Source organism: Pleurodeles waltl, chromosome 3_1 (genome assembly GCF_031143425.1).
Source record: "Pleurodeles waltl isolate 20211129_DDA chromosome 3_1, aPleWal1.hap1.20221129, whole genome shotgun sequence".
NCBI lineage: Eukaryota > Metazoa > Chordata > Amphibia > Caudata > Salamandridae > Pleurodeles > Pleurodeles waltl.
The window spans coordinates 923,223,107-923,246,254 of record NC_090440.1 but is presented as its reverse complement, the minus strand read 5'-3'; the positions used below and the strand labels follow the sequence as shown (position 1 = coordinate 923,246,254).

Genomic DNA, 23,148 nt, shown 5'->3' with positions numbered 1-23,148 from the left:
GCCTCAGGTAGTTGCCAGAGGACCGGTTAGTGAAGGTTCACTTGGTACATATACACTATTAGTCAGGATTGCGAAATAGAAAGAGACACGTGAAGAGGTAGGACAGCCTAAGTATGCTTTCATAGGAATATTGCATTGGTAGAAAGCAGATCATCAAGGTATGGGACACAAAGAACACACTGCACACATATGGGTCATATGTGGCCTGCATGCCATGTTCATCCTCCGTCAGACTGTGGTAGATCTTCCGTGTTTAACAAGGACATTGCAGTCACAGTGCCGTACATAACAGAAAACAGGACATACACCATGTTGTCTCATGTGGCTATCATGGGAGAAGATAGTAAAGACCCACTCGGTGGTAGGAATTTTCTGGATCCCTACAGACTCCAGAAGTTTCATCACAAAAGTGTTGGTGATTTTAGGAGCATTTTTAGGTTTCTATGGCATTGTGGGTAAAGAAACATGGGATCTGTACAAGATACACCACCCTGGACTTTGGTCGGTTTCTATGGGGGCCTTCTGAGCTAGGACCCAAAATCCGCAGCTACCCAAAATTTGAGATTTGGGGGGGGGGGGGGGGGGGGGGGCAGTTGTTGAAGGTACTAGGCCCACCTGCAAAAGTAGGGTACCATTTTTATTTTGAGACATGGTAGAAAGTATGTGGATTAGCCGCCAATTCTGGAACTTTCCCCTCATAGAAATGTGAGTTTGAGGTTTACAAGAGATTCTGGGCAAGAACTCCTCCTGAGAACCACGCAAATCATACCACCATGGACTCTCCAAGTTTCTGGTTTTCAGACTTGTTTGGCCATGGTAGGTTTCTTTTAAAATAAAAAAAATAAAAATAACTAAGGCTCAAAATCTGCAGCTACTTATATAGTAAAAATAGTGTTAATTTTGCTGTGCTGAGTGAAATGTGAGATCTCCAGGTTGCATTTTGGGGCAGGAGCATAACACAAAACATGAGTGGGCTACTGTTTTGATCAGAAGACCCTTGGGAGCATGAAAGTGGAACATTTGTTATCACCAATTGGATTTCTCTGTATTTCTGGCTTTCAAATGTAGGAAACTGTGCAAGAATAAGACATTTTGCAAAATGCCCTTTGAATCACGTTTGCTATGAGTACCCAAAAATTCAGAGGTGTATAAATGACCACTGCTTCTAAAGATGGTATCTTGTGTACGTTTCACAAATACATAGATTTTCTTCATACTCATTTATCACTCTTTATATGATACCCTATATATTAAGCATATTCAGTACACAAAGAAAAATCATTGTAAGATGCATCTCTATTGGTTCTCCAAGAACACAAGACATAACTTGCACCATATATCCCTGTGTCCAGAAGGGGATATCAGATGGAACTGTATACTGCTTCTGTAAGACAGCCATCATGACAAGTAGTTACAGATGAAAACATGAAAAAAAAATTGTTTTCCTAACTCCTTTTCATTGATTTTTTTGTTTTGTTTATTTCAACAGCTAGTTTCTTTAGGACAACCTTGAAGGATTTACACAAATGACGTTCAACCATTGAACCAGTGGAAGCCAACTCCCAAATTAAAATAACCACGTCTTAAAGTACTTGGGAAAGGCAAGGAGTGTGGAACAATTCCTTAAAGTAAAATGGAAGGGCATTCCAAAGCTTGTAACCAAAACCTGACGAAATGGTGAAATTGTAAGCAGGGCTGTGCCAGATATTATAAATAGCAGAAGAAAAATACAAAAGTGTACAGCTGCCGGCACCAACAACAACATTCAATTGTGGATATCAATGTCAGAATGCGAGTAGACCACAGCCTGGACCAAGGATGGCAAAAACATTTTTGATTAGTCCAGATACAGTAAACCCATGCAAAGAAAATGGTGATCTCGTTTAGAGCCTCTTCTAGCAGAAACATACGCTTCATTTCTTCTCACAGTACACATACCCAATTCTAGGACCAAAGTTAACTCCATTCTTCATTGCAAACATTTTCAACAATCTTTCCCAATCAATCTCTAAAACAAAATGTACCTTAGATTTCTTCTGCTTAACTCTACACTTCCCTCTTTGAAGAATAAATTGTCTTTCATGTTCTCATACCGCCTTCACTCTATTCTTTCTCAATGCTACTGAAGCTCTTCTGCAGTCTCTGTGAACTGGAGTGACCACAGTGATTCTGAAAACAAAACTACGAAAGGGTGTCCCCAAAACTGCCTGAACCTGCTCCACTTCAACACCAGAGTAATGAGACTCGCTGTCCAGGGTCCCACTTTCAAAGAGGGTGTTTTGGTAGTGGCTGTCAAAGCAAAACCTTTTCCCTTTGTATTTACAGTCTCTGATGCAAACGGGATTTACATTGCAAAGTTACAATGTGAAATTGTTTTATTGTACAAAGTTCTTTGCAACAGTTTCCTTTCACGCACTCAAAGACTATCAAAGTTGGAAGAAACAACCCACCTCCAGATGGGCTATTTCCTCCCTTCAGCTACTCCTTAATACAATTGAAAAAAATATTGTAAAATCTTTATAACAAAAACATAAACCTTTCCTCCCCCGCACTGAGAAGAAAAAACAAAAGCTTAACAAAAATCACAAGTGCTTAATAACAGCATTTCCTTCCGAATCTTGTGTGAAGAGCAGGCTGGGCAGAGGTTGAGAAGCCACAGGAGTTTTTCCCAAATGTGGCTTAATCCCAGATGGCAGCCTGAAGTTGCACTTTGTGACATCACTACGACCGTCCTGTATTTTATTTGTTTGATCAGCCAGTGGGGTTTTCTCTACTTTTGTATTCACGAGGTCCTTTAGATTCCTATTTGGAAAGCATCCCTGGCTATCTTGGTTACTGAAGCACCTGGTTGACAGAACTGTATTGCAAACGTCACCCAAGGAGGATACATTTGAACTTTCACATTTATTACAGATTCCTTCCAAGGATGGTCTAATGCCTTCACAACCATGATGCAGCAAACGTTTGACTTGGTGAATAGTGTTCTCATCCAGTACACAGTTCAACTTTACATTTTTTTTCAATGCCCTCATTGTAACAGGTTGTATATTTTCCACATTTGATGAGTGTTTAGATGGTTCCCAATACAGCAGGTTTCCTTTTGTTTCTGCACAAATATTTGCTAAAGGATTATTGTGGGGCTTAGTGCTCAGATTTTCTTTACTCGTTTTTATTCCGGATGTACCCCAGGACTTTGAAAGTTCTCTTCTTTTGCTCTGCTGATTAGTCCATTGGCCATGCGCAGCCCTATGTGCAAGTACCACGTTACCCTCAGAATCTTGGGTGAAGTCTATTTGTGTTTGCAAACTTTCCGCAAAAGATAAGCCCTGTGGAGAGGATGTGTGGGCATCCTCATCTGGGCTGAGTGACTGCAACGATGGATGTTCACTGTCTTGGTTGGTTTGCTTGACAAGCATGTCTAAATCTAATAATTTAGGGGACTCGAGGGGTGTACCTGGATTCCATGGCAAAACCCTGTGTGAATTACGAAGCAGAGTAGGAAATGGGGGCACCTGATCAAACAACTCCTGTGACCCAGAATGGTGAGAAAACACCAAGGAGTGCATTTCATTGGACTCCATGTCATTGGGTGCATCGTTGGAGAGCATGGTTTGTGGATACTTGGGAGGGGAGTCACAGACAGAACTACCATTGGGGATTCTCTTTGTAGCCTCGGTCAGTGGGTCGCACTTTTGTGTCCAATGAGGTTTTACACTTAAGGAGTCATCCAATGGCTGCTGGGCTGAAAAAGATTCCACTGTTTTGCTCTTCTTATTGGAAGGCTCCAGCTTATCCTCTGCACGCTTTCTTTTGTGGCAGATGTTTGCTGAAGACTGCCCGTCTACCTGTTTAGCAAGCATTTGTGCTGAAAGAAATAGAAAGTAAGTTACTCACTCCGGCATTTCTGATGACCCTTTGAATGAAGTTTGTTAGCTACGTACAAACATTAGATTCAGTACAGTGGTATTTTTTAACACTAAACCCTGTTCACCGCCCCTTCACACCCACCTGCATCTTTCCAAGCTGCGTAAAACACTGGAAATAGTGTATCTTTCAAAATGGAAGGGTTTCAGTGGCTTTGCTAAAGAAAGAAGTGCAAAGGCAACAACACGAGGAGAGAAACGGGTGAGCAACGAAGGAGTAATTAGCATCACATGATAAACTTTGGGATAAAACAGAGGCCGGGGCTTAACTGAAGCACAGGAATCTAATGCAGATACTGGAAATACAGCAGATCCAACAAAGGGCACAGCTACGGAGGGGTGTGGGAGGAAACAAGTGAATATAAAAACACATGAAAAAGGTAAAAATTAAACGAGAGCACTGAACTCAGTAGCAATTATTTCCATGGTTGAATATCTCTCTCTCTCTCTCTCTCTCTGACCTTGCAACTCAGTCAAAAGGCCGATTTCACATGTAATGTCCCCACACCTGCTCCTCTAATACATGTACAGTTTACCCTGGCTGATAACATGTGTAAGGGATTGTATTACTGCAGCACACGCCTGGGTAAAACATTTGATTTCTTTTAACGCTTGCTTAGCTATAGATGTACACTTGGATTCCTCCAGCCATCTAGTAGCTTGCCATGGAGATGTCCTGGGACTGGGAAGTTTTTTGGGGAGAAAAGAAAAATCCTCGGTGAATGCATTTGAGGAGTGTCTAATGAAACTTACCAACATGTGAAACCTTACACTGCCTCTCGAGAACACCCTCTTCAGAATTTTCGGCAAATCTCCATTTGACAGCCTTCCTAACTTCCTCTACTTCATGTGGAAGCCAAATGCGTTAGATGTGGATACATAATCAGTGCAAAACTGTTACCTATCCACAACTACATGGTCATTTTCCAGTTTGTAATGCAGCACTTTCTGGTACTGTGTCCCTGTTGAGCCTCCCAACTAGGTCCAGAAAGGCAGCAGCATGTTTAAATACCCTACCGCTAAAGGCAGGAATCATGCTGCCAAGTTCAGTGTGCTGTTGTTGGGTATGCAAATGCCATCCTGGACACCATTAACATGCATTTTATTAGACAATAGTTTTTTTCCCCTGTCAGAGTATGGTCATCATAATGATTTAGGAAACTCGCAGTGGCCTATCCTATATGGGTGTTTGCAGACCACTGTGGCCCATGCATATGGCATCACATTCATCATTAAAAAAAAAAGACAAGCAAAGAACACCCAGTTAGTCCATCAAAAGTGCATTTCGCAATCATCCCTTTCCATGGAATGTGCCAGGAAGCGAATAAAAATGGGTTTTGTCTGTCTAATTGCTAGTAACAGTTAACCATGCGATTCCATTAGCTACAAAGGTCCAGCCAAACCAGCCCTTTAACAGATCTGGACCAAAATAAGCATAGCTCACAAGAGGACTTCAAATGCATAATGTCAGCAGATCACATGTGGCATTGGCTACGTGATTGCTTTGACGAAGATTTGTCTGAAGAAGCAGCACTGAAAAAATGTCCAATGCAGTCTTGCTACAGAACACACATACAGGTGCAGCTGACAGTAGGGAAACCAGCAACATTTAGCATTTTGCGATGCGTGAGACCATAAAACTAGCAATGAATGTTTCACAGGAGAGGGTGAAAGGTGAGGGGGAAAAAAAAAAAAAAAAAAAAGGGGAGGAGGAAAGAAACCCAGCAAGTTTAGTTTTGGGAGATTTAAAAAACACAGATACTACGCAAAGAGAAAAGATGCAAAAGCTAGATCCAATAAGTAAACAATCAGGTTTGATCCAAAAGAAAAAGACATGTGAATTGTTCGCATGCAAAGGAAAGTTACTGAAACATTTGGAAGCAAGGTAAGGAAAGACCTTCCTTTTCACATGTGCTTAATTTTAGAAAACCATAGAAACATTCTGCAATTCTGTTTAAGGTGGAATGTTGAGCAAAAATTTTTTTTAAAATACAAAAAGAATACATTGGATCGTGGCCCAGAGTAGGTACAAGTGGCTAAAATCAATTCAAGTAATTCACCAACCTTTTTTTTCCCCCGTTTGGCCCAGTGCGATGCCCGAAGTGTGATGGGTATCCACTGACTCCCCCCCACCCCCTCCCACACACAACACAGATCTTTATTAACAGACTGACACAGGGATTAAAGTGGTCTCCTGGGTTGAGGGCAGTGTTCCTCAAAGAGACAAAATGCATCCAAATCCTTAGCATCCAATCACAGGGCACAGCACTCATCAACCCAAACCCAGTTGCTGATTCGAAGCGGCGACTTATGTTCATGAAAGGATGAAACCCACCCAGCAGGTAAGACAGAAGATGAGAACGCATACACCACCTTGACAATGGTTTAAAGAACTATGGCCCTCATTAAGACATTGGCGGCAAATGCTGCCTACCGCCACGGCCGCCAATATACCGTCGTTGTGGCTACCGACGGTCCATGGAATACTGCCAGAAGGCTGGCGGAATTCTATCAATGGTCATTGCAGCGGACGGCGGCTCTGCTGCCAGCAGAAGCCCCAAGCCAGCAAAACACCGCCTACCGTATCATGATCCGTCTCCTGCCAGAGGACCCACTGCAAGCAGGTAAGTCGGGTTCTCCGACAGTAGGGGGTTGGGGGGGGGGGGGGGGGGGTGAGTGGTGTTGCTTGACTGTGTGGGAATGTGCGTGACTGTGTGGGAATGCGTGTGTGCATGAGTGGGTGTGAGTGTACGTGCATGTTGTGTTGGGAGATTGCGTGTGTGCCTGGATGTATGTTCACAGGTGTTGCTGTGTGTATGAAGTATGAATGTGTGGGTGAATGTGTGTATGCGTGTCTGTATGGGTAGGGGGGGGGGGTCAGACCCCTATCAGTGCCAGGAAAGGAATTCACTGGCACTGATGGGCAGCCTAGTGACGGCTGCCGGGCTGCAGAGTGAAGTCTCCAGCCCGGCAGTTGTGACCGCCGGGGCGGTCAGTGTGGTACATTGGCAGTTTAGCTTTGGCCAAACTGCCAATGTCATAATAGTGGAGGTAGGTACCACCAGCCTGTTGGCGGTAATACCTCCACTATTCCACCGACCGCCAGGGTTGTAATGAGGGCCTATATGCTTTCTGCACAGCAGTGAAAAGTTGAGGGAGCAGGGAGGGGCGGAATAATGGTCTGGTTCGAAACTTTAGCCACTGCTAAAGGCAAGTTAGATACACTCCGATCTGTTCACCTGGTTAAATCTTTGCTTGGTTTCAATATTGCTGTGCACTGTCAGATTTGACTGGAAGTACATCAAATTCCAAGGGCACCGCAAATTTCTTCTAATGCGTGATGGGAACCACCTCCCCATATCCTAGTCTACACAGTACGCAGAGACCCACGTGGAAATCTGCCTCAAACCATGTCCAGAACTCCATGCAAATAGCTGGATTTGTGATCTCTTCTGCATTCTTGTTGGGGTATGCATTGGGTTTCCCTGTTAAGGATATAGGAGTAAGGCAGAAGGGCCAATGACAGTGTGTCAGCCACGTCTAGAGGAATGGCAGGTGGCTAAATCACCAAAACAGTTTCACTTTATTTATTTTTTAAAAAGGGCACAGAAATGTTCCCTGTATTTTCCATACCCATCTTTGCAAACATCTGAAGTTGTAGGCCAATCCCAATGTGGGTTACTTTGAGCAAGTCATTTGGCACCCATAAGAACAAATGATTCTTCTGGTATTTCCTGCTAGGATTCGTTTAAAAAAAATGGTGGCTACAAGGGGCTCATGTATGACAACTATTAACTATGGCCATGTGTAGACAGACACTGGTAAAGGAGGCAAAGGAACAAGATTTGGCATATGGGGGGGGGGGGGGGGGAGGTGAGAACTGGCCACCTGGAAACTCATGTGAGAACGTGTGGTCCTAGCCCCAGCACTTATGGGCAATATGACATCTTTGACTGAAGGGTGCTCCCAGCCTGGCTCCTGTTTGCAGGAATACCACATAAGTTGAGACACCAAACTATCTGAGGCAAGAGCTGCAATGAGGAGCACCTTGAGGCAGACATACAGAGGAAGATCTTCACTTCCATTTCTTGTAAGCCATCTGGTCAGCTGGCACTTTGCCTTGGACCATTTGCAAACTAATCATACTGTGCGACACAAGATCTATGCTTATACCTGTAATGAGGATCACAATGACCCGACAGCCAGAGTATCAACAAGTAACCACATTAAGAATGGTGGGTCCATCACCTACCAAAAGCAGACGGCCCATGAGTGATTTCTAATTAAAACGGGGAGCACTGAATATTCTCATGGCGCACCCTGGAGAGATTCCTTTATATCTGGTTCAAGAATTCAAAATGTTCACACCGCTGCAGCATATGTCCACACATGGCAGGCACCAATATTTTCCTCCTCTGTAGATACTTGCTACTAGACACCAAAGCCTGTCAGACCTTCAGAAGAGACTGCAGCAAAAAAGATTACTGTGGAAATCTGGCATCCAAAAATGTTTGTTGGAGGGTACTGGGGAATAACCAACATCCTTCCCTACAAAAAGGTATTCAGTGAGATTTCATGTAACAAAATACCTATTTGTAGGCCTTAATAGAGAGTAATGAAAATAATCCACCTGAAATGCCTACTGACTAACATGTTTTTCACTATGAATATGTCAGTTCTCCTGACTTATTGTAATTTCATTAACAATCAGGCCTATAACCTTTATCACTTACACTTCACCATTACCCTGTCTGTCATAAGCTTTCCCACAGGTTATCTTTCCAGTATACTGTACTAAATTACAAACAAGTACAAGATTATAGTTAGTTGTCAAAACTATAAAGAATTCATACTAATAAAGGCTTATAAGGATTACTGTAGTGCCATTATTCTAACCCTACGAAGATTGTTTTGGGTGGGTCACCATAACTCCTGCCTACCATGGCAATCTGTGAGACAATGTGTTATTTAAAAAAAAATAATAATAGGCCAAGGTAAAATTTGAATTTACATTGGTGTTATTAGACTGAAACCCTCCCGGAGAATTTGGGAATTTCTTGTTAAACCATATTCCCAAAATTATTCTGCTATTACCTGCTGCATAATTACGCTGCCCCTCGTGGCAAAATATAGCGCAGGAGCAACCAGAAAGCAATTTGCTCTTTGCCATACTTATGATTTTTGTGCTTTAAGAGCAAAATGCAGCCTCATGTCATATGTAGACCTATTTCACACTAAAATATAGTGTTAATTGATAGGTGTGCATTATCACTAAATTTTGCCGAAAGGTAGTGTAAGCAAACCAGGTCTACCTGCTTGGCCATACCTTTTAATTATGAACAGGTCACGCCTAAAGAATTTGGCATAATTGTTACTAGTGAACCAATAAGGAGTACTGCCTTAACCACTGGCTTGGCACTATAATCAACACAGGCCTACAAGTGTGCTTAAACTGGAAACAATCATGAATATAGTTACAAATGTGTACAGCACTGGCAATATACTAATATTGTCGGTATATTCTATGTATATACAACATTGGCAATATATAATCCCTCTCATTATGTATTATCAAGACTCACAGTGATAATCTTTAACTAGCAGGGTTGGTCACAATGGGTGACCACCACCAAAATGCTACATACTATTACTATGGTAATCTGTGTGATTGCATGTAACCAAATAGCTGTCAACAGTCTGTGTGAACACACTTTTAGAGGCCTATTGGCTTGAATACATGCAGTTCAGAATAAATAAGTCATACCTACTGCCTTTGTCATAACTTCTCATAATAAGCAGCCCATACCTTTGTCATCTGCCATAACCTCCCTCTCTGCACCAATCAGGACTATATTTATTGCCATAGGCTTGTCTTCATAACCAAACCAGGCACACCATACTGAACATAAGCTTTTCCACAAGGCAACCATCAAGCATAAGATTACAACATATACAGAATTACAGTTGGCAAAGCAAAATACTATCTCTCCTAAGAGGACTTAACAAGAACTCTTACATGGCAAATATAAACACATGGTTTGCCAGAGGGAGTAACCAACACCAAAATACTTGCCTACCACTAATCAGAGATTCAATGTAACACCATATCTATGAATAGGCCTTAATACAGAGTAATACCAATCCACTCAAATGAATCAACTTTAATGCATGCATTTAAAAATAAATACATCAGGCCAACTGCCTTTTCGTACCATTTCAGAATAAACCGATCAGGATTTTAGACATGATCAGTGACTTATCACCTAAACCAACTTAGTCCTGCTGTATTGAGCAGGAGCCATTAGGTTCAATGCAAGCACTCAACTTCGCCCCTATCAAACCCTCCTCTCAGAAACTAATGTGGGTTGAGCCTAAGCCCCTCTCAGTGGCATTGTGAAATTTCTTTTTTGCTGATACATAAGGTCCAACAACAGGTGTGCTGTAGAGGCAAAACTAAAAATGCATGTGTATTACTTGGATACCTTGGCGTCCCACACTGCTCTTAAACACACAACTGCACTTTGCAGCCTAACAATGGTGGAAACGAAAAAGGGCTGCTGCCAGAGCAAAACAAACACCATAATTTAACTACTTATCCAAATTACTTTAACAGCACCGTGTATGCGTTGCCGAAAGTTCAAACTCCATCCCTTTGTAAGCCTAATACTTTGTGTACTATTGAGTCTTCTCTAGAAAGCCGTACTGCGGCTGAATAAACAAACGAAATCACAGCTGCAGAGAGGGAACACACTTTTTCTGTGGAAACATACACATTCTTCTGAGTCAAAATATGTAGTCCTGTCCACCAACATGTGGGTGGAGCCAACATCCCTCTCTGTAGAAAGTTCTGTTTTTAGGTTGATCAGCTGCACTACTAAAACCGACTTAGAAATAAAAACAGCATAGCAGTAATTGACAGCTTCATAAAAGTAATACTTGAATTGCTTAGTTTGTGTTTTACTGCATAGCAGATATGACAATGTTATAGTTGCATGCATTTTTATAAGTGAAGTCTTGTGGTTCGCCTCAAGCTTTCTTGGCTTTGAAGGGTCAGATAGATGAACTGGAATTTATTGGTAACATTAGTTCAATATCAAACAATAGGGCATATTTCTTATGTGTGGACCTAGCTACCATGTGACCTATCACATTGATAAATCACAGTCTCCAGACCTCTGGTCTTCTCAGAAAGGAGAAGCTGGTAGATTAGTAAGCAGATCTTGAACAATTATAAAAACGTAACTAGACTTGAAGGTCTATTGACTTGAATATTCTGATCGACCTAACTGTAATGCTTGAATCATAAACTAGTGTCAAATTGCGTGATCCTAGTGAGATGCCTTTTTCTCCTTTCTCAAATATGCAATTTCCGCATGTCTGCTGTACAAAAAAAACAACAAAAAAACTTGTTTGATTTAATAGCTCCATGTAGAATAAAAATCTAGCCCACATATAGGGTACACATGACCCATTACGTGCCTCTTAGTTTACCAACACCATTGGCATAGGGCGGGGTAAGGAAGGAAAGTTTCTCAGTTCAAGTTTATAAACACTTGTGATGTGCTGACTGTAAATGGCACTGTGCTTCCACATTTTGCATTGGAATGGTCACATAAATTCCCCAATGATATTTCCTTTTACTGATAAAGCTATATAGCGTACAAACGTTAATGTTTTGAAATCTGGGTTCTGCAAATATTTATAATTTGCACATCACTTAGTAAAGTGTTTTAATTTGCTTTAATCCTATAAAAAACGTTTCCATCACACTTCTGAATGTGAATTCCAAATTGTTGATATGCTTTGAAATATTTGTACTGTTCATATACAAGCTATTTAAATGCGGTTTGTTAGAAAAAGAAACTACAAACCTCCTACAGCCTTTTATTTCAAGACGATTGTCAGACACTTCAGTTAATAAAACCCTCTACCTTTTCAGAGGAAGAAACGTTAACACCAATCTCCAGGATAAAATAAGCAGAATTTTGTAAGAAGGCATAAGCTGACATTTGACCTCTGTATTTGAACATGGCAACGTTGACAAGCTAAAAAAAAAAAAACATGGTTTAACAGCATCTTAATTGCTCATCTACTTTCTGGCTGAACAGGATACCTGTTCTTTACCAGCTCAAGTTTTCTCACCAGAATGGCTAGCATTGGGCACCTGATGCCCTATTACAACTCTGTACCCGGCCACCCTGTGCCACTCATTGTGACCTGCTGGTGTGGTCCCGACCCTTGCCAAATACTCATGTCAAGTCTAGAAGCTTGGCCCCCTAAGTCACTGTACTGTACTTGTTTGCTGTGTTTGTTTTTCCCCAATAAGATAACAGTGGAACTTCCAAAAATTGCACTGTGTCGACTTTTCAAACTGTAATGACTTTCCTTGCAAAACATAGTTACCTGATTAAATCTATTCTGGTGCCAAAATATATATAAAGATACTTGTTATTTTTGTAAATTGGTGTGGATCTCCTTTGAGTCGTGTGTCTTGTTTATTGATTGTATGGGTATCTGCAGATATCTCGGCTCCTTTCTGATAAGCCTAAGGCTGCTCGACCACACTACACCCTAAAAGACCACATTGGGATTGCTAGAGCAAACCCCTGACCACTAGCAATAGAACCCCTGGACTCTTTGCACAATATTTTTCATTTTTATTTATCATATAAAAAGCCAGCTTCCTACAATGTGGCCTTACTCCGTACTGCTGGTATAAACATCTCAGGATGTATCACTGAGGTGTAAGCATATGCCAGAACCAAAACTGAAAACTTTCAAATAAGACTACTGCCAGTCTGCTTCCACCTGTAAAACTATAGGCACCACATTCAAGGATGAATCCTCTGATCTTAACTAGCCGTGATCAAACAATTATAAAACACCAAGGTCTTCATTAAAAGTGACCCAGGAAATGGGACAGGTTTCCCCACCACCAGAGGTGCCAGTAACTCCAGCTGTTTTCTGTCAAAATCTCCATGTTGAAGTAAAGAGAATCAGTGTTCCTGTGGATCTCATATTTGCTAAGGGTCAGGTATCTACTTTTACTGGCCATTCTGAATTAACAAGGCCCTCTTAACGAAGGCCCCACAAACTAGAAAAAGATACAGAGAACATGTCCACTGCGGACCACAGAAAAGGTAATGGTCACTCTAACTACACTCACAATCATGATGAAACAAGTAGGCACCTCATGTCTACTATGATTGGGAAAAAAAAGTATCAAAGCAAACTTTTCTCCATTGCACCCTGAACAAAGTCCCAGGTTTAAGGTGTAATGTTTAGTGGTTGAGAATCAGATAGAAGAAAAACTCCACATTAAAGGTATTTTCCCCAAAGCTACCTCGTGGTGTCGTTCTGAAAAAGGATGATATTGTAGTCTGCAGTGTGCAGGGCTGTGGGGATCTCGTCTGAGTGAAACCATATTCCATTGCAGCACTGGAAGACCGTATTGGGAACGGATTACTCAGCTTCAAAGAAGGTCGACAGAGTAAAACCTAAAAGGAAAAAAAAAAAAAGACCAGAGATATGTTACACGATAAACCTTAAAGGCTGGAGAAGCAGCGCTGGTTATCTAGGAGGTTGTTTGGCTAGGTGATTAAGATGCAAACAAGCATATAATAAAAAACAAGAATATAACAGTAACAACATTTTGCGTCATGCAGGTCTCTAGCACTGGGAATAAAGACAAAGAAAGTTGTGCTTTAATGGGAAACCCATCAGTAGCGTGCAATTCTGAGAGCTCACAATGGTTTACCTTCAAGGTATTGCGGCTCTGCCTACCAACTAGAAATACCTGCCCTTACTTAGACACCTGCGTGGCTACTGTTTAACATCCAAAACAGTTCATCGATCTTGTCAACCCTGCTGAAAATTTACCTCCTATTAGCCAGATATTAAATTTGCTCATTCTGGATCTATAGTTTCTTTACCCAAAACCCAAGGCATCATGGAGGTGGTGTGGTCCCATCCAGCGTTACTGGGAACAGGTATGCACTGCTTTTTGGAGATTAAACATTCCCAGTAACTGTCAGGTCCAAGATATGCAAGGAGCTGAAAATCCCGGGGCAACCTCTATCTACTAAGGACCGATGAGGAAGTGTTAAGCACTTACTTGAAAAGGGAAGTCACACAGACATACTTCACTGCCTGTCAGTTAAATGGCCCCTGGGAAGCTGTAAGCATTTCAATTACAAAGTACCAAAAATCCATATTAGACATGCACAGCAAAGTGTGCTAATGACCAAGACCGAAGCCCATGCTTCCCCACCCGCGTGGGGAGGGTGTTGAGACCGAAGAGCACATATATGTGGGAAAGTCATTTTTAGAGCCATGCAACTACCACCACAATTGAACGTACACTTTGAAAACATAATATTTAGAAGACTGTCCTACGTGCAGCACTATAATGGATGGACAGAAAGTTGTGGGCATTTTCTTTGGGTCGAGGCTCCTGGGAGAACCCACATTTACAATTCTACAGCCACTGGTCAAAGAAAGACCCACATTTCTACCTGATCAGCGATTAAGTCTTGCATGAAGTAGCCGAAATAGAATACAGTTTGTAGAAAGAGGAGTAAAAATCATGTCGCAGACATCTGCAGGTCTTAAATTCTAATCCCAGCAAGGCTACCTCAGCTTTCTCTCCTTTCAAAGGTTAACAGTCACTTATTTGCCTAACATCCATTATTTACAGCACTGACAAATGGCAGACCTGCTGAACAAAGCACTGCATAAAAAGAAGTTACGAATTCAGTTACTTTGGTAGAACGAGCTTTGGTTTCATATTTCGTACATTGGATTTTTTTTCTATGGCATACATAAATATTAAAAATGTGTAAACTTTCCTGGCGTCCACAGAACCACGTAGCCTGATACAGTAGCTTTGTCCGTAGGCAGGCAAACCCCCAGCGGGACAACACGACTATAAGCCCCCCAAGGCATGAAGCTAGGTGTTCCAAAAAGAAAAACTCCCTTCTGGTTTCTTGAGCCAAGAATCTTGTCTGAAGTTTATGGTGCAAGCATTTTTGGAGGATGTAAACGAGTGTCCCCTCACTGAAATAACCAGAAGGTTTCCTTTTCAGAGATACTCAACCAGTGGTTCTTGTCAGTCAGTGAGCCCTATCGGGGCTGCTTTGTCTCCACTGAACCCTTTGTTTCTTCTTCCATATGCTATGGTCCCAAACAGAAAGTAAACTGAAAAGAATTCTGTTGTGGCTGCTTAAGAATGTTGGGTACAGTCTGGAATCTCTGTCATTGAGATTCTAACTGAGTGGTCTCGAGGACGGTCTGCGGAGTGGAGAGATACTGGACGGTTGAGGAAATGGGAGCTGACGCTGCTGTTGGGTTGGTGGTTTTTGAATAAAGCTCTTTACACTAAACTACCGTGTCAGAGCTTAACACTGGCGACGAGGTGACCACCAACCCAGAACCCACGGATTTCTACTCTTCTGTCGCGACGCCATTTCCCAGGGACTTGCTGCGCTTTTCCTACCTGATCGAACGAAAGTGCCTGTTTTCCTAGTTGAACGGATGGTCTTCTCCGTGTTGTTCGCAGAGTAAGCGTCTCCGGCGACCTCCATCAAATTTTCCCTGTGTCAGCGGCAGCGTGGACGTTTTTCGCGGTCTCCACTAGGTGGGGGTGAGAACACGTTCCAGGAACAATTTCTGTCTGCTCTAGACAGTGGATTTGTTTGTGTTTTTATCCTTTCTTGCCGGCTACAGTTTTTTTTAGTTCAGCGCGAGCCTCCAACGGACCCAGCGCACTCGAGTGGGCACGCACATTTGTTGCTACAGGAACCTATCAACGCGGCCCTGGCAACGAGAAGTATACGGAAGGCCTAATAACGCGAGCCTGCATTGCGTGCGCAGCCATAGCAACGCTGCCTAGCAACGCGCTTGCGTCTCAATCGTCCAAGCCAGATTTTTATATATTTTTTTTTCCCTTTTCGTTGTGCAGTGCTACATTGTGGAACAGTTTAAAGGGATTTTCTTCTACAGTGGACTTAAGACGCGTTACAAGTTATGGCTACTCCTACAATGTCTCAGCCTCCTCCTTTTCTAACGGATAAAGGCGACCCGATTCTTCTGTGGAAGCGTTGGAAGAATCTTTTTGATTCCTATTTAATAGCGATAGGTGGGGAAAAGTTCTCTCCTGCAAGGAAACAAGCAGTCTTGTTGCACAATTTAGGAATTGAGGGCAGGAATATCTATGATAGTCTTGAGACCTTGTCCTTTGGAGGGGCAGAAGGTGAACCCAGAGACTGTTATGAGATGTCTGTGGCCATTTTAGCAGCACACTTTGAATCCAAACTCAATGTTGTTCTTGAGAGACACAAGTTTTTTGCACGCTCACAAGGGAAGTCTGAAAGTGTGGGTAATTACATTGCTGTTTTGCGCACGCTAGCACGCACTTGTGATTTTGGTGACATCACGGATTCCTTAATCCGTGACCAACTCGTCCGATGTACTAACAACAAGAGAGTTCAGGAGAAGCTACTGACGAAAAACCCAGGCTTAAGAGAGGCCATTGCAATTGTTGAAGGGATGGAGAGCACCAATAGTTGGATTAAGGAGATGAGTGGAGACAATGATTTGTGCATGGTTCAAGCACCGCATTTTCGCGAGGAGGTCTTGAGGGTTAGCTGTGACAGTGACAGTAAAACCCCAGGATTTACCCAAGAGAGGAAGAGAGAGCCTAGACTTCAGCGTTGTTTCTGTTGTGGTAATACAGGACATGCTGCGAACAGTCCTAATTTTTTCGCACGGAATTCTCAGTGTAGGAAGTGTGGGAAAAAAGGGCACTATGCTAGAGTCTGCAATAGTGACAAGAACAATATAGATGCTGTCACTGAGAATGTTAACAAGATGATCCTATGCATTGATTCGGATTCCGGCAACATTGTGAATGAGTCTGGAATGGTAGATGTAGGACCTGTAACCATGCCTGAGTGTGCTATTGAGTTTGATGGAAAAATTGTAACAGTATTAGCTGATTCGGGTTCTCCTTATACTATGGTGGGTGACAAGAATTACCGGGCAATTTTTGGGGAGGATTTCCATTCGTTAACAGCACCTGATATCAACCCTGTCAGTTATGGGGGGTCTAAAATAGAAGTGATAGGCTATAAGATCATGCGTATTCAATTCCAAAGTAAGGCCACTGTAGGGAAAGTTTATGTAGCAAAACGTGGGAACAATCTACTAGGTTGGCGTCACCAACGTGATATGGGGATTAAATTGGACCCCAATGCCAAGAGTCAGGTTATGGTAGTGAATGATAGCAACTTGGATCTTGATATTCTGAAGGATTTCCCTACTGTGTTCAGAGAAGAACTAGGTTGTCTGACCAATTTTGAACACAGAATTATTCTTAAGAAGAATGCCACTCCTTCTGTGCATAAAGTGAGAGGAGTTCCAAAATTAATGTTAGAACCTCTCAAAGTGGAGCTTAACAAGCTTTTGGATGCTGGTGTGATTGAGGAGATAGAGTCCTCTGAATGGTTGGCTCCCATTGTTCTAGCGCCGAAGGACAATGGGAGACGAATTCGCATGTGTGTGGACCTCAGAGACCTTAATAAGCATATTTGGGTTGATCGCCAACCCCTGCCCAATATTTCTGAGGAATTGTCAGGGCTTGGTGGTTCAAAAGTATTTAGTGTACTAGATTTGTCGTCAGCATATCACCAGGTTGTTTTACACCCAGACTCTAGACACCTCACGTCATTTGTAACTCCGCTAGGAGCTTATCAATTTCGTAGAATGCCTTTCGGGCTAGCCTCCGCTGCTGCCGGTTTTCAACGTATTATGAGGAAAGTTCTGGAGGGGGTTTTGGGTGTCCTAATCTTTCAAGACGACATTTTGGTTCATGGCAAAACGTTAGAGGAACATGATGAAATCCTTAGAGAAGTATTGTGTAGACTGGTTGGTTCTGGCCTCACGGTTAAGAAGGAAAAATGCAAGTTTAGAGTTTCTTCTGTGACCTACCTTGGTCATACTATTTCCAGTGAAGGGATTAAACCCAAGCTTGAGTTGGTTGATTCTATTGTCAGCGCCCCTGAACCCAAAGACAAGGAGGGTGTGAGATCCTTTTTAGGGCTGGCAGAGTATTATTCTAAATTTGTTGCCAACTTTGCGAGCGTGACACAACCTTTGAGATCCCTGTTGAAAAAGGGAAACACATTTGCATGGTCTAGAGACTGTGCAGCTGCTTTCACCTTTGTGAAAGACTGTATTGGGAAAATGCCCACATTAGGCCATTTCGACACACACGCTAAAACCTTCTTGTACACTGATGCTAGTGTAACTGGATTGGGGGCAGTGTTGATCCAAAGAGAAAATCAAGAGGAGAAGGTCATTGCCTTTGCTTCCCGTTCCCTGAAGGGGTCAGAGCAACAGTATTCCGTTATTGAGAGGGAGGCTCTTGCGTGCTCATGGGCAGTCAAGCATTTCAGATTCTATCTGTGGGGTTTACCCTTTGTTGTGAGAACTGATCACAGACCCCTCGTACAAATTTTTTCTTCAAAGAAAAGTGAGGGATTGACACCTAGAATAAAGAGGTGGGTTGAAGGGTTAATGGAGTATAATTTTTCTGTTGAGTATGTGCCTGGGCCGAAGAATACGGTAGCTGATTTCTTGTCTAGGAGTTCGATTGATAGTCATGACGAAAGCGAGGATGAGGGTGTCATTAGTTGGGTGAATGAGTTGGCTATAAGTGAAGATGAGTGGAAGACTGCTGTGGATCAAGATTCCATTAGACATGATCTTGCTGGTTACATTGTAAGAGGGTGGCCGGATTATAAGGACATTCCTGAACCTTTGAAGAGTTACTGGAACATTAGGGATGAACTGTCTTTAAGTGGTCGTGAGGTATTAAGGGGTACTAAATGCATACCTCCCACTGGTTTAAGAAATAAGATCATCAATTTGGCTCATGAGGGTCATTTGGGCAGGAATCTCACCAAATCAAGGTTGAGATTGATATATTGGTGGCCAGGGTTGGATCGTGAGGTCGAAGCGACCGTTAAAGATTGTGTGACATGTGCACGTAGTGACAAGAGTAAAGTGGTATCGAAACCCCCACTTTCCCCAGTTGCTGTGCCAGAAAGGCCCTGGGTGAAGCTAGGTCTAGATTTCATGGGCCCTTTCCATCTTCTCCCTGCTAGTGAACGGTATGTCATTCTCATGGTGGACTATACTTCAAGATGGGTAGTGACCAAGTGTGTTAACTCCCTAGATACCAGGACGGTGATTGAGTTTTTAATGGAGGAGTTCTCACGAGAGGGTGTACCCAGCCATTTGGTTACAGATAACGGGGTACAGTTGACATCCGTGGAGATGAAGTCCTTCTTGGACTCTTTAGCTATTGTGCATTTGAGAACTGCTTTGTACTTACCCCAGGCCAATGGTCTTGCAGAACGTATGAATAGGATGGTGAAGTACTGTGTCCAGGAAGCAGTTGAGACGCGAGTTTCTCTTGGGAGTCTCCTGAGAGACCAATGGTGGGCATATCGTAATACTCCCAATAGCGTTACGGGAATCGCCCCTTTTGAGTACATGAGGGGAAGGTTGGGTTGTAACAAGATGTTCCCAGCATGGTTCAGAGATAAGTTGGGATCATGTATTTCAGAGAAACTTGACCAGGAGAAACTTGGTAAAGCGTCCATGCGTAGGAGCGATCATCAACAAAAGTACAAATTGCGGTATGATTTCAAATCTTGTGTGTCCGATGTTGCATGGAAGGTTGATGACTTGGTATGGTTGAAAGACCCTAATTACAAAACTAAAGGGAGGTCAAGTTTCAAAGGCCCTTTCCGTATTAAGGAGGTGAGGGAAAATGTGGTTGTGCTGGATAATGGTGAAGTGTGGAGTATGTCCAGAATTGCAAAATGGAACTGTCCCAGGATTGATTTTGATAATCTGTCTAACCGAGGAGCGAACCACACCGCAAGGACAGAGTCCAAGGTAACACCATGCAAGACAACTCCTGTCAGACTCCGTTCTAAACCAGTGTGGTGGAAGGACTAGGTTTCTTGAATTCTGATGTTTTTCCTGCATACTTCTGTGCAATTTAAATATTCTGTATTACCCTGTTATTCCGGCCATTACATTGTCATATTGTTGCTTATTTGTTTTATCCACACACATATGTTATATTTTCTTTTTTTTTCCTTTTTTTGTTGTTCCTATTATGTATTCCATCTCTAGTGTAATAAGGGGGATGTGTTGTGGCTGCTTAAGAATGTTGGGTACAGTCCGGAATCTCTGTCATTGAGATTCTAACTGAGTGGTCTCGAGGACGGTCTGCGGAGTGGAGAGATACTGGACGGTTGAGGAAATGGGAGCTGACGCTGCTGTTGGGTTGGTGGTTTTTGAATAAAGCTCTTTACACTAAACTACTGTGTCAGAGCTTAACAAATTCATAATGAAGTATGCCTGCTCTCTCCCGTAGGCCCTGTCAATGACCAAGCTGCAAGGTCGCTGGGCTGCTGTGGTTACCAGCAGTTTGGGTAACATGATACCACCAAATGTGTCTGTCACTTGAATCTAAGTTCAATAGAAGTTTCAGGGGGGAAAAAATGTTGTTCATTATTTCAGTTTCAGATTGTGCCCCATGACTCTTACCTGGTGAGGACCTCAGCAGGGTATTCCCATGTATGTTGAATTTGTATAGCACAGACCTAGCCAAAAAGGCACCAGACTGGTGTACAGGTTACAAGGAGAGAATATAGTAGTCAAAGTGACAGGAGATGTAGCTTGCAAGTAGAAGTGTATTGTTGCTGTGATGTAGTTTTCTTCAAAGAGCTAGGTCTTCAACTTTTTCCTAAAGCAGAAGCAGCGCTATGGCAATCCTGATGGATACAGGAATTTTATTCTAGAGCCTAGGTGCTCAAGTGGAAAAGGTCTGCTGTCTTGTTTTTTCCCTTATGTTTACACTTTAGTCTCCAGTCTGATGGTGGCTTGGCTATGGGTCTACTACATACACTGTTCCACATGATAATGTCTAGGGGTGGGCAGTGAGCTCCGAGGGTGGAGTTAGAGGTTTTGGCACTCCGCTTGGAGTGCAGAGTTCAGCCAAAAACTCCACTAGCCCAGCAGAGCTCACTGGCGTACACACTGCAGTTGCGCTGTGTGGCCCATAACTGGGCTGCACTTTACACTCCTAGGTGAGGCTTTGCTTTTTGACGGTCGCATGGCGAGGCGGCTGAAGGGTTACTCTCCCTCCTTCCACTGTCCGCAGCAGCCTAGGAGCAGGGGGCAAAGGCAGAGAGCCAGGCTGTTGGCAACAGGGGCCCTTTACCCAGACCTTTGTTTTGCTTTCTTTTCTATGTGCACTTGGGTGCCGGCGCTGGGCATGGACAGTGCTTGCATACAAGGGAGGTCTGTGCTTGGAACAAAGGAAACGCAGTCAGAGCTCCACTTGAATATAATCTGTCTCCTTAGCAGTGGCGTAGCAAAGGCCCCCGCAGAGCAGGCCCCCCTCCCAGGGCTCCAGGGGATCCCTCTTAGCACAGTACAGTGTGCCGAGGCAGCAGGCCCCTGACTAGGTCCAGGGGGCCCCCCCTCAAGGTACTTTGCAGAGGGGTCCCCTGAAGTTTTGTTACACCACTGCTCTCCAGAGTCCCTGGGAAAGTAAGTGGTGTTGTGGGGTATGGTGCTGAGGGCCAGCAAGCAAAAGTGGGAGACCAGGGGAGCATCTGCTGCTGAGTGATAGGCCAGCGGCCCCTGCACGATAGAGATGTGTGGCCTGAGAGAGTGACTTAGAGCCCAGTGGCGAGCAAGGCTAACCACTTTGTGAAAATACACGGTTGCTGGTGGTGAGCTGGTTTGCTGCTGCTGCTAGCATTGGGCCCTAACAATAGGGCAGTCTAGGCACTAGGCTCTTTCAACAGAAAGTGCAGACTTCAGGTGATGGCTCATCATATCTGGGAGACTGGCTGCCAGCACTGGTCACACAGCAGCGCTTTGAGTTTTCAGATCACTCCCTTAACTTGTTCATGAAGAACTAGGAAATGGAACAAAGTGGGGGTGTTTGGATCACACTTTACACATGTTTTCTTGACGGGTTATAAGATCGACTGTGTAAGACTTCCAAACTGGAATGATTGGTCAGTGTCTGGCTGTTCTGCAGACAGAAATGGTACTCACATCAGGTAGCAATGGGGTAGCACCAAGCAGGAGTATCCAAAACAAGGGTACAGTAAAGCATACTCTTCACTAGGCTATCATCAGCCTTCCCGGAGGAACACGCAAAAGGGCAGACGCGTCTAGAAACCACCTCACCTTGAACAGAAACTTCAGTCCCACCCAAACCTCTACCAAATAGCAATGCCCAGGAAGAACTAATCAGCAACATTTTGATAACAATGCCCTTGCCCAGTTTCATGTACAAATATGACAACACATGCACTAGCACTCAATCTAGTTTTTCTACTCAAGGGCTAAAAAGGCCCATTAGTTCACCAAGGGCTTTCTGTGATGTTGCGCAAGGGGAGTCTGTACATACCTGCACGCCATGCTTCTTCTCTGCAGATGGGTCTAGCCAAATCCCACATGCTTCAGGCGGGAAAGCGGAGGCACGGTTACCTTTGGTCTTCATCACTGGTCCACACTGGATAAGAAGAGCCTTTACTGGAATATGAAAAGCACAACTGTTTAATGCCCAGTGTAGTTTGTGTGCATTCCACTCTCCTGTAGCGCAGCTAAGTTATCCTTTGCAGAGCTAGAGAGAAGATAACATTTCCCCATCTAAACAGAACTGGGGGGAAAGCATTAGACTCCAAAGCCAGCGTGTAGGAAGCCGCTAAACGTCCGAATACCACAGAGCGTGAATACCACCCTCCGAAGCGCAGTTAGATCAAACGCCTGTCCAATACTTACACTGACTACCCATAAAACTCAGCTTCTTATTCAATGTAAGTGATCGCGCTTTCAATAAACTTTATTTGACCGTACTTGAAATACTTCCGGGTCGTGTAACAACCAATCCCAGACTGAACTTAATCGGTAGCTAATTGTGTAACATGTCTCGGTACCCCAGCCAATCATAGGACGCCATACAAAAATCCGAACGACTGATAGGCTGTGGAGTCTACTCGCGTGCCTTTGTCCGCTCCCTAGTCGGTACTGCTTTCGGTCTTGTTTTTTCGCAGTATTTTATAAGGCGCGATGGAGCGCTTTTCACGCGCACCAGTTAAAATCAGACGAGTTACAGGCTCAGGGACAA

At 43.3% G+C, this 23,148-nt stretch overlaps 1 protein-coding gene across 1 annotated transcript; it reads right to left on the bottom strand.

Annotated features, from left to right (window-relative positions):
* Positions 1-1,483: 1,483 nt before the first annotated feature.
* AUNIP (aurora kinase A and ninein interacting protein) lies at positions 1,484-22,892 on the bottom strand. The gene is made up of 4 exons (XM_069223909.1): positions 22,803-22,892; positions 22,429-22,553; positions 13,267-13,420; positions 1,484-3,865 (listed from the first exon to the last, which is right to left on the bottom strand). The coding sequence occupies exons 1-4, from the start codon at positions 22,813-22,815 to the stop codon at positions 2,583-2,585; spliced, it is 1,575 nt and encodes a 524-aa protein (XP_069080010.1). The 5' UTR covers positions 22,816-22,892; the 3' UTR covers positions 1,484-2,582.
* Positions 22,893-23,148: the final 256 nt, after the last annotated feature.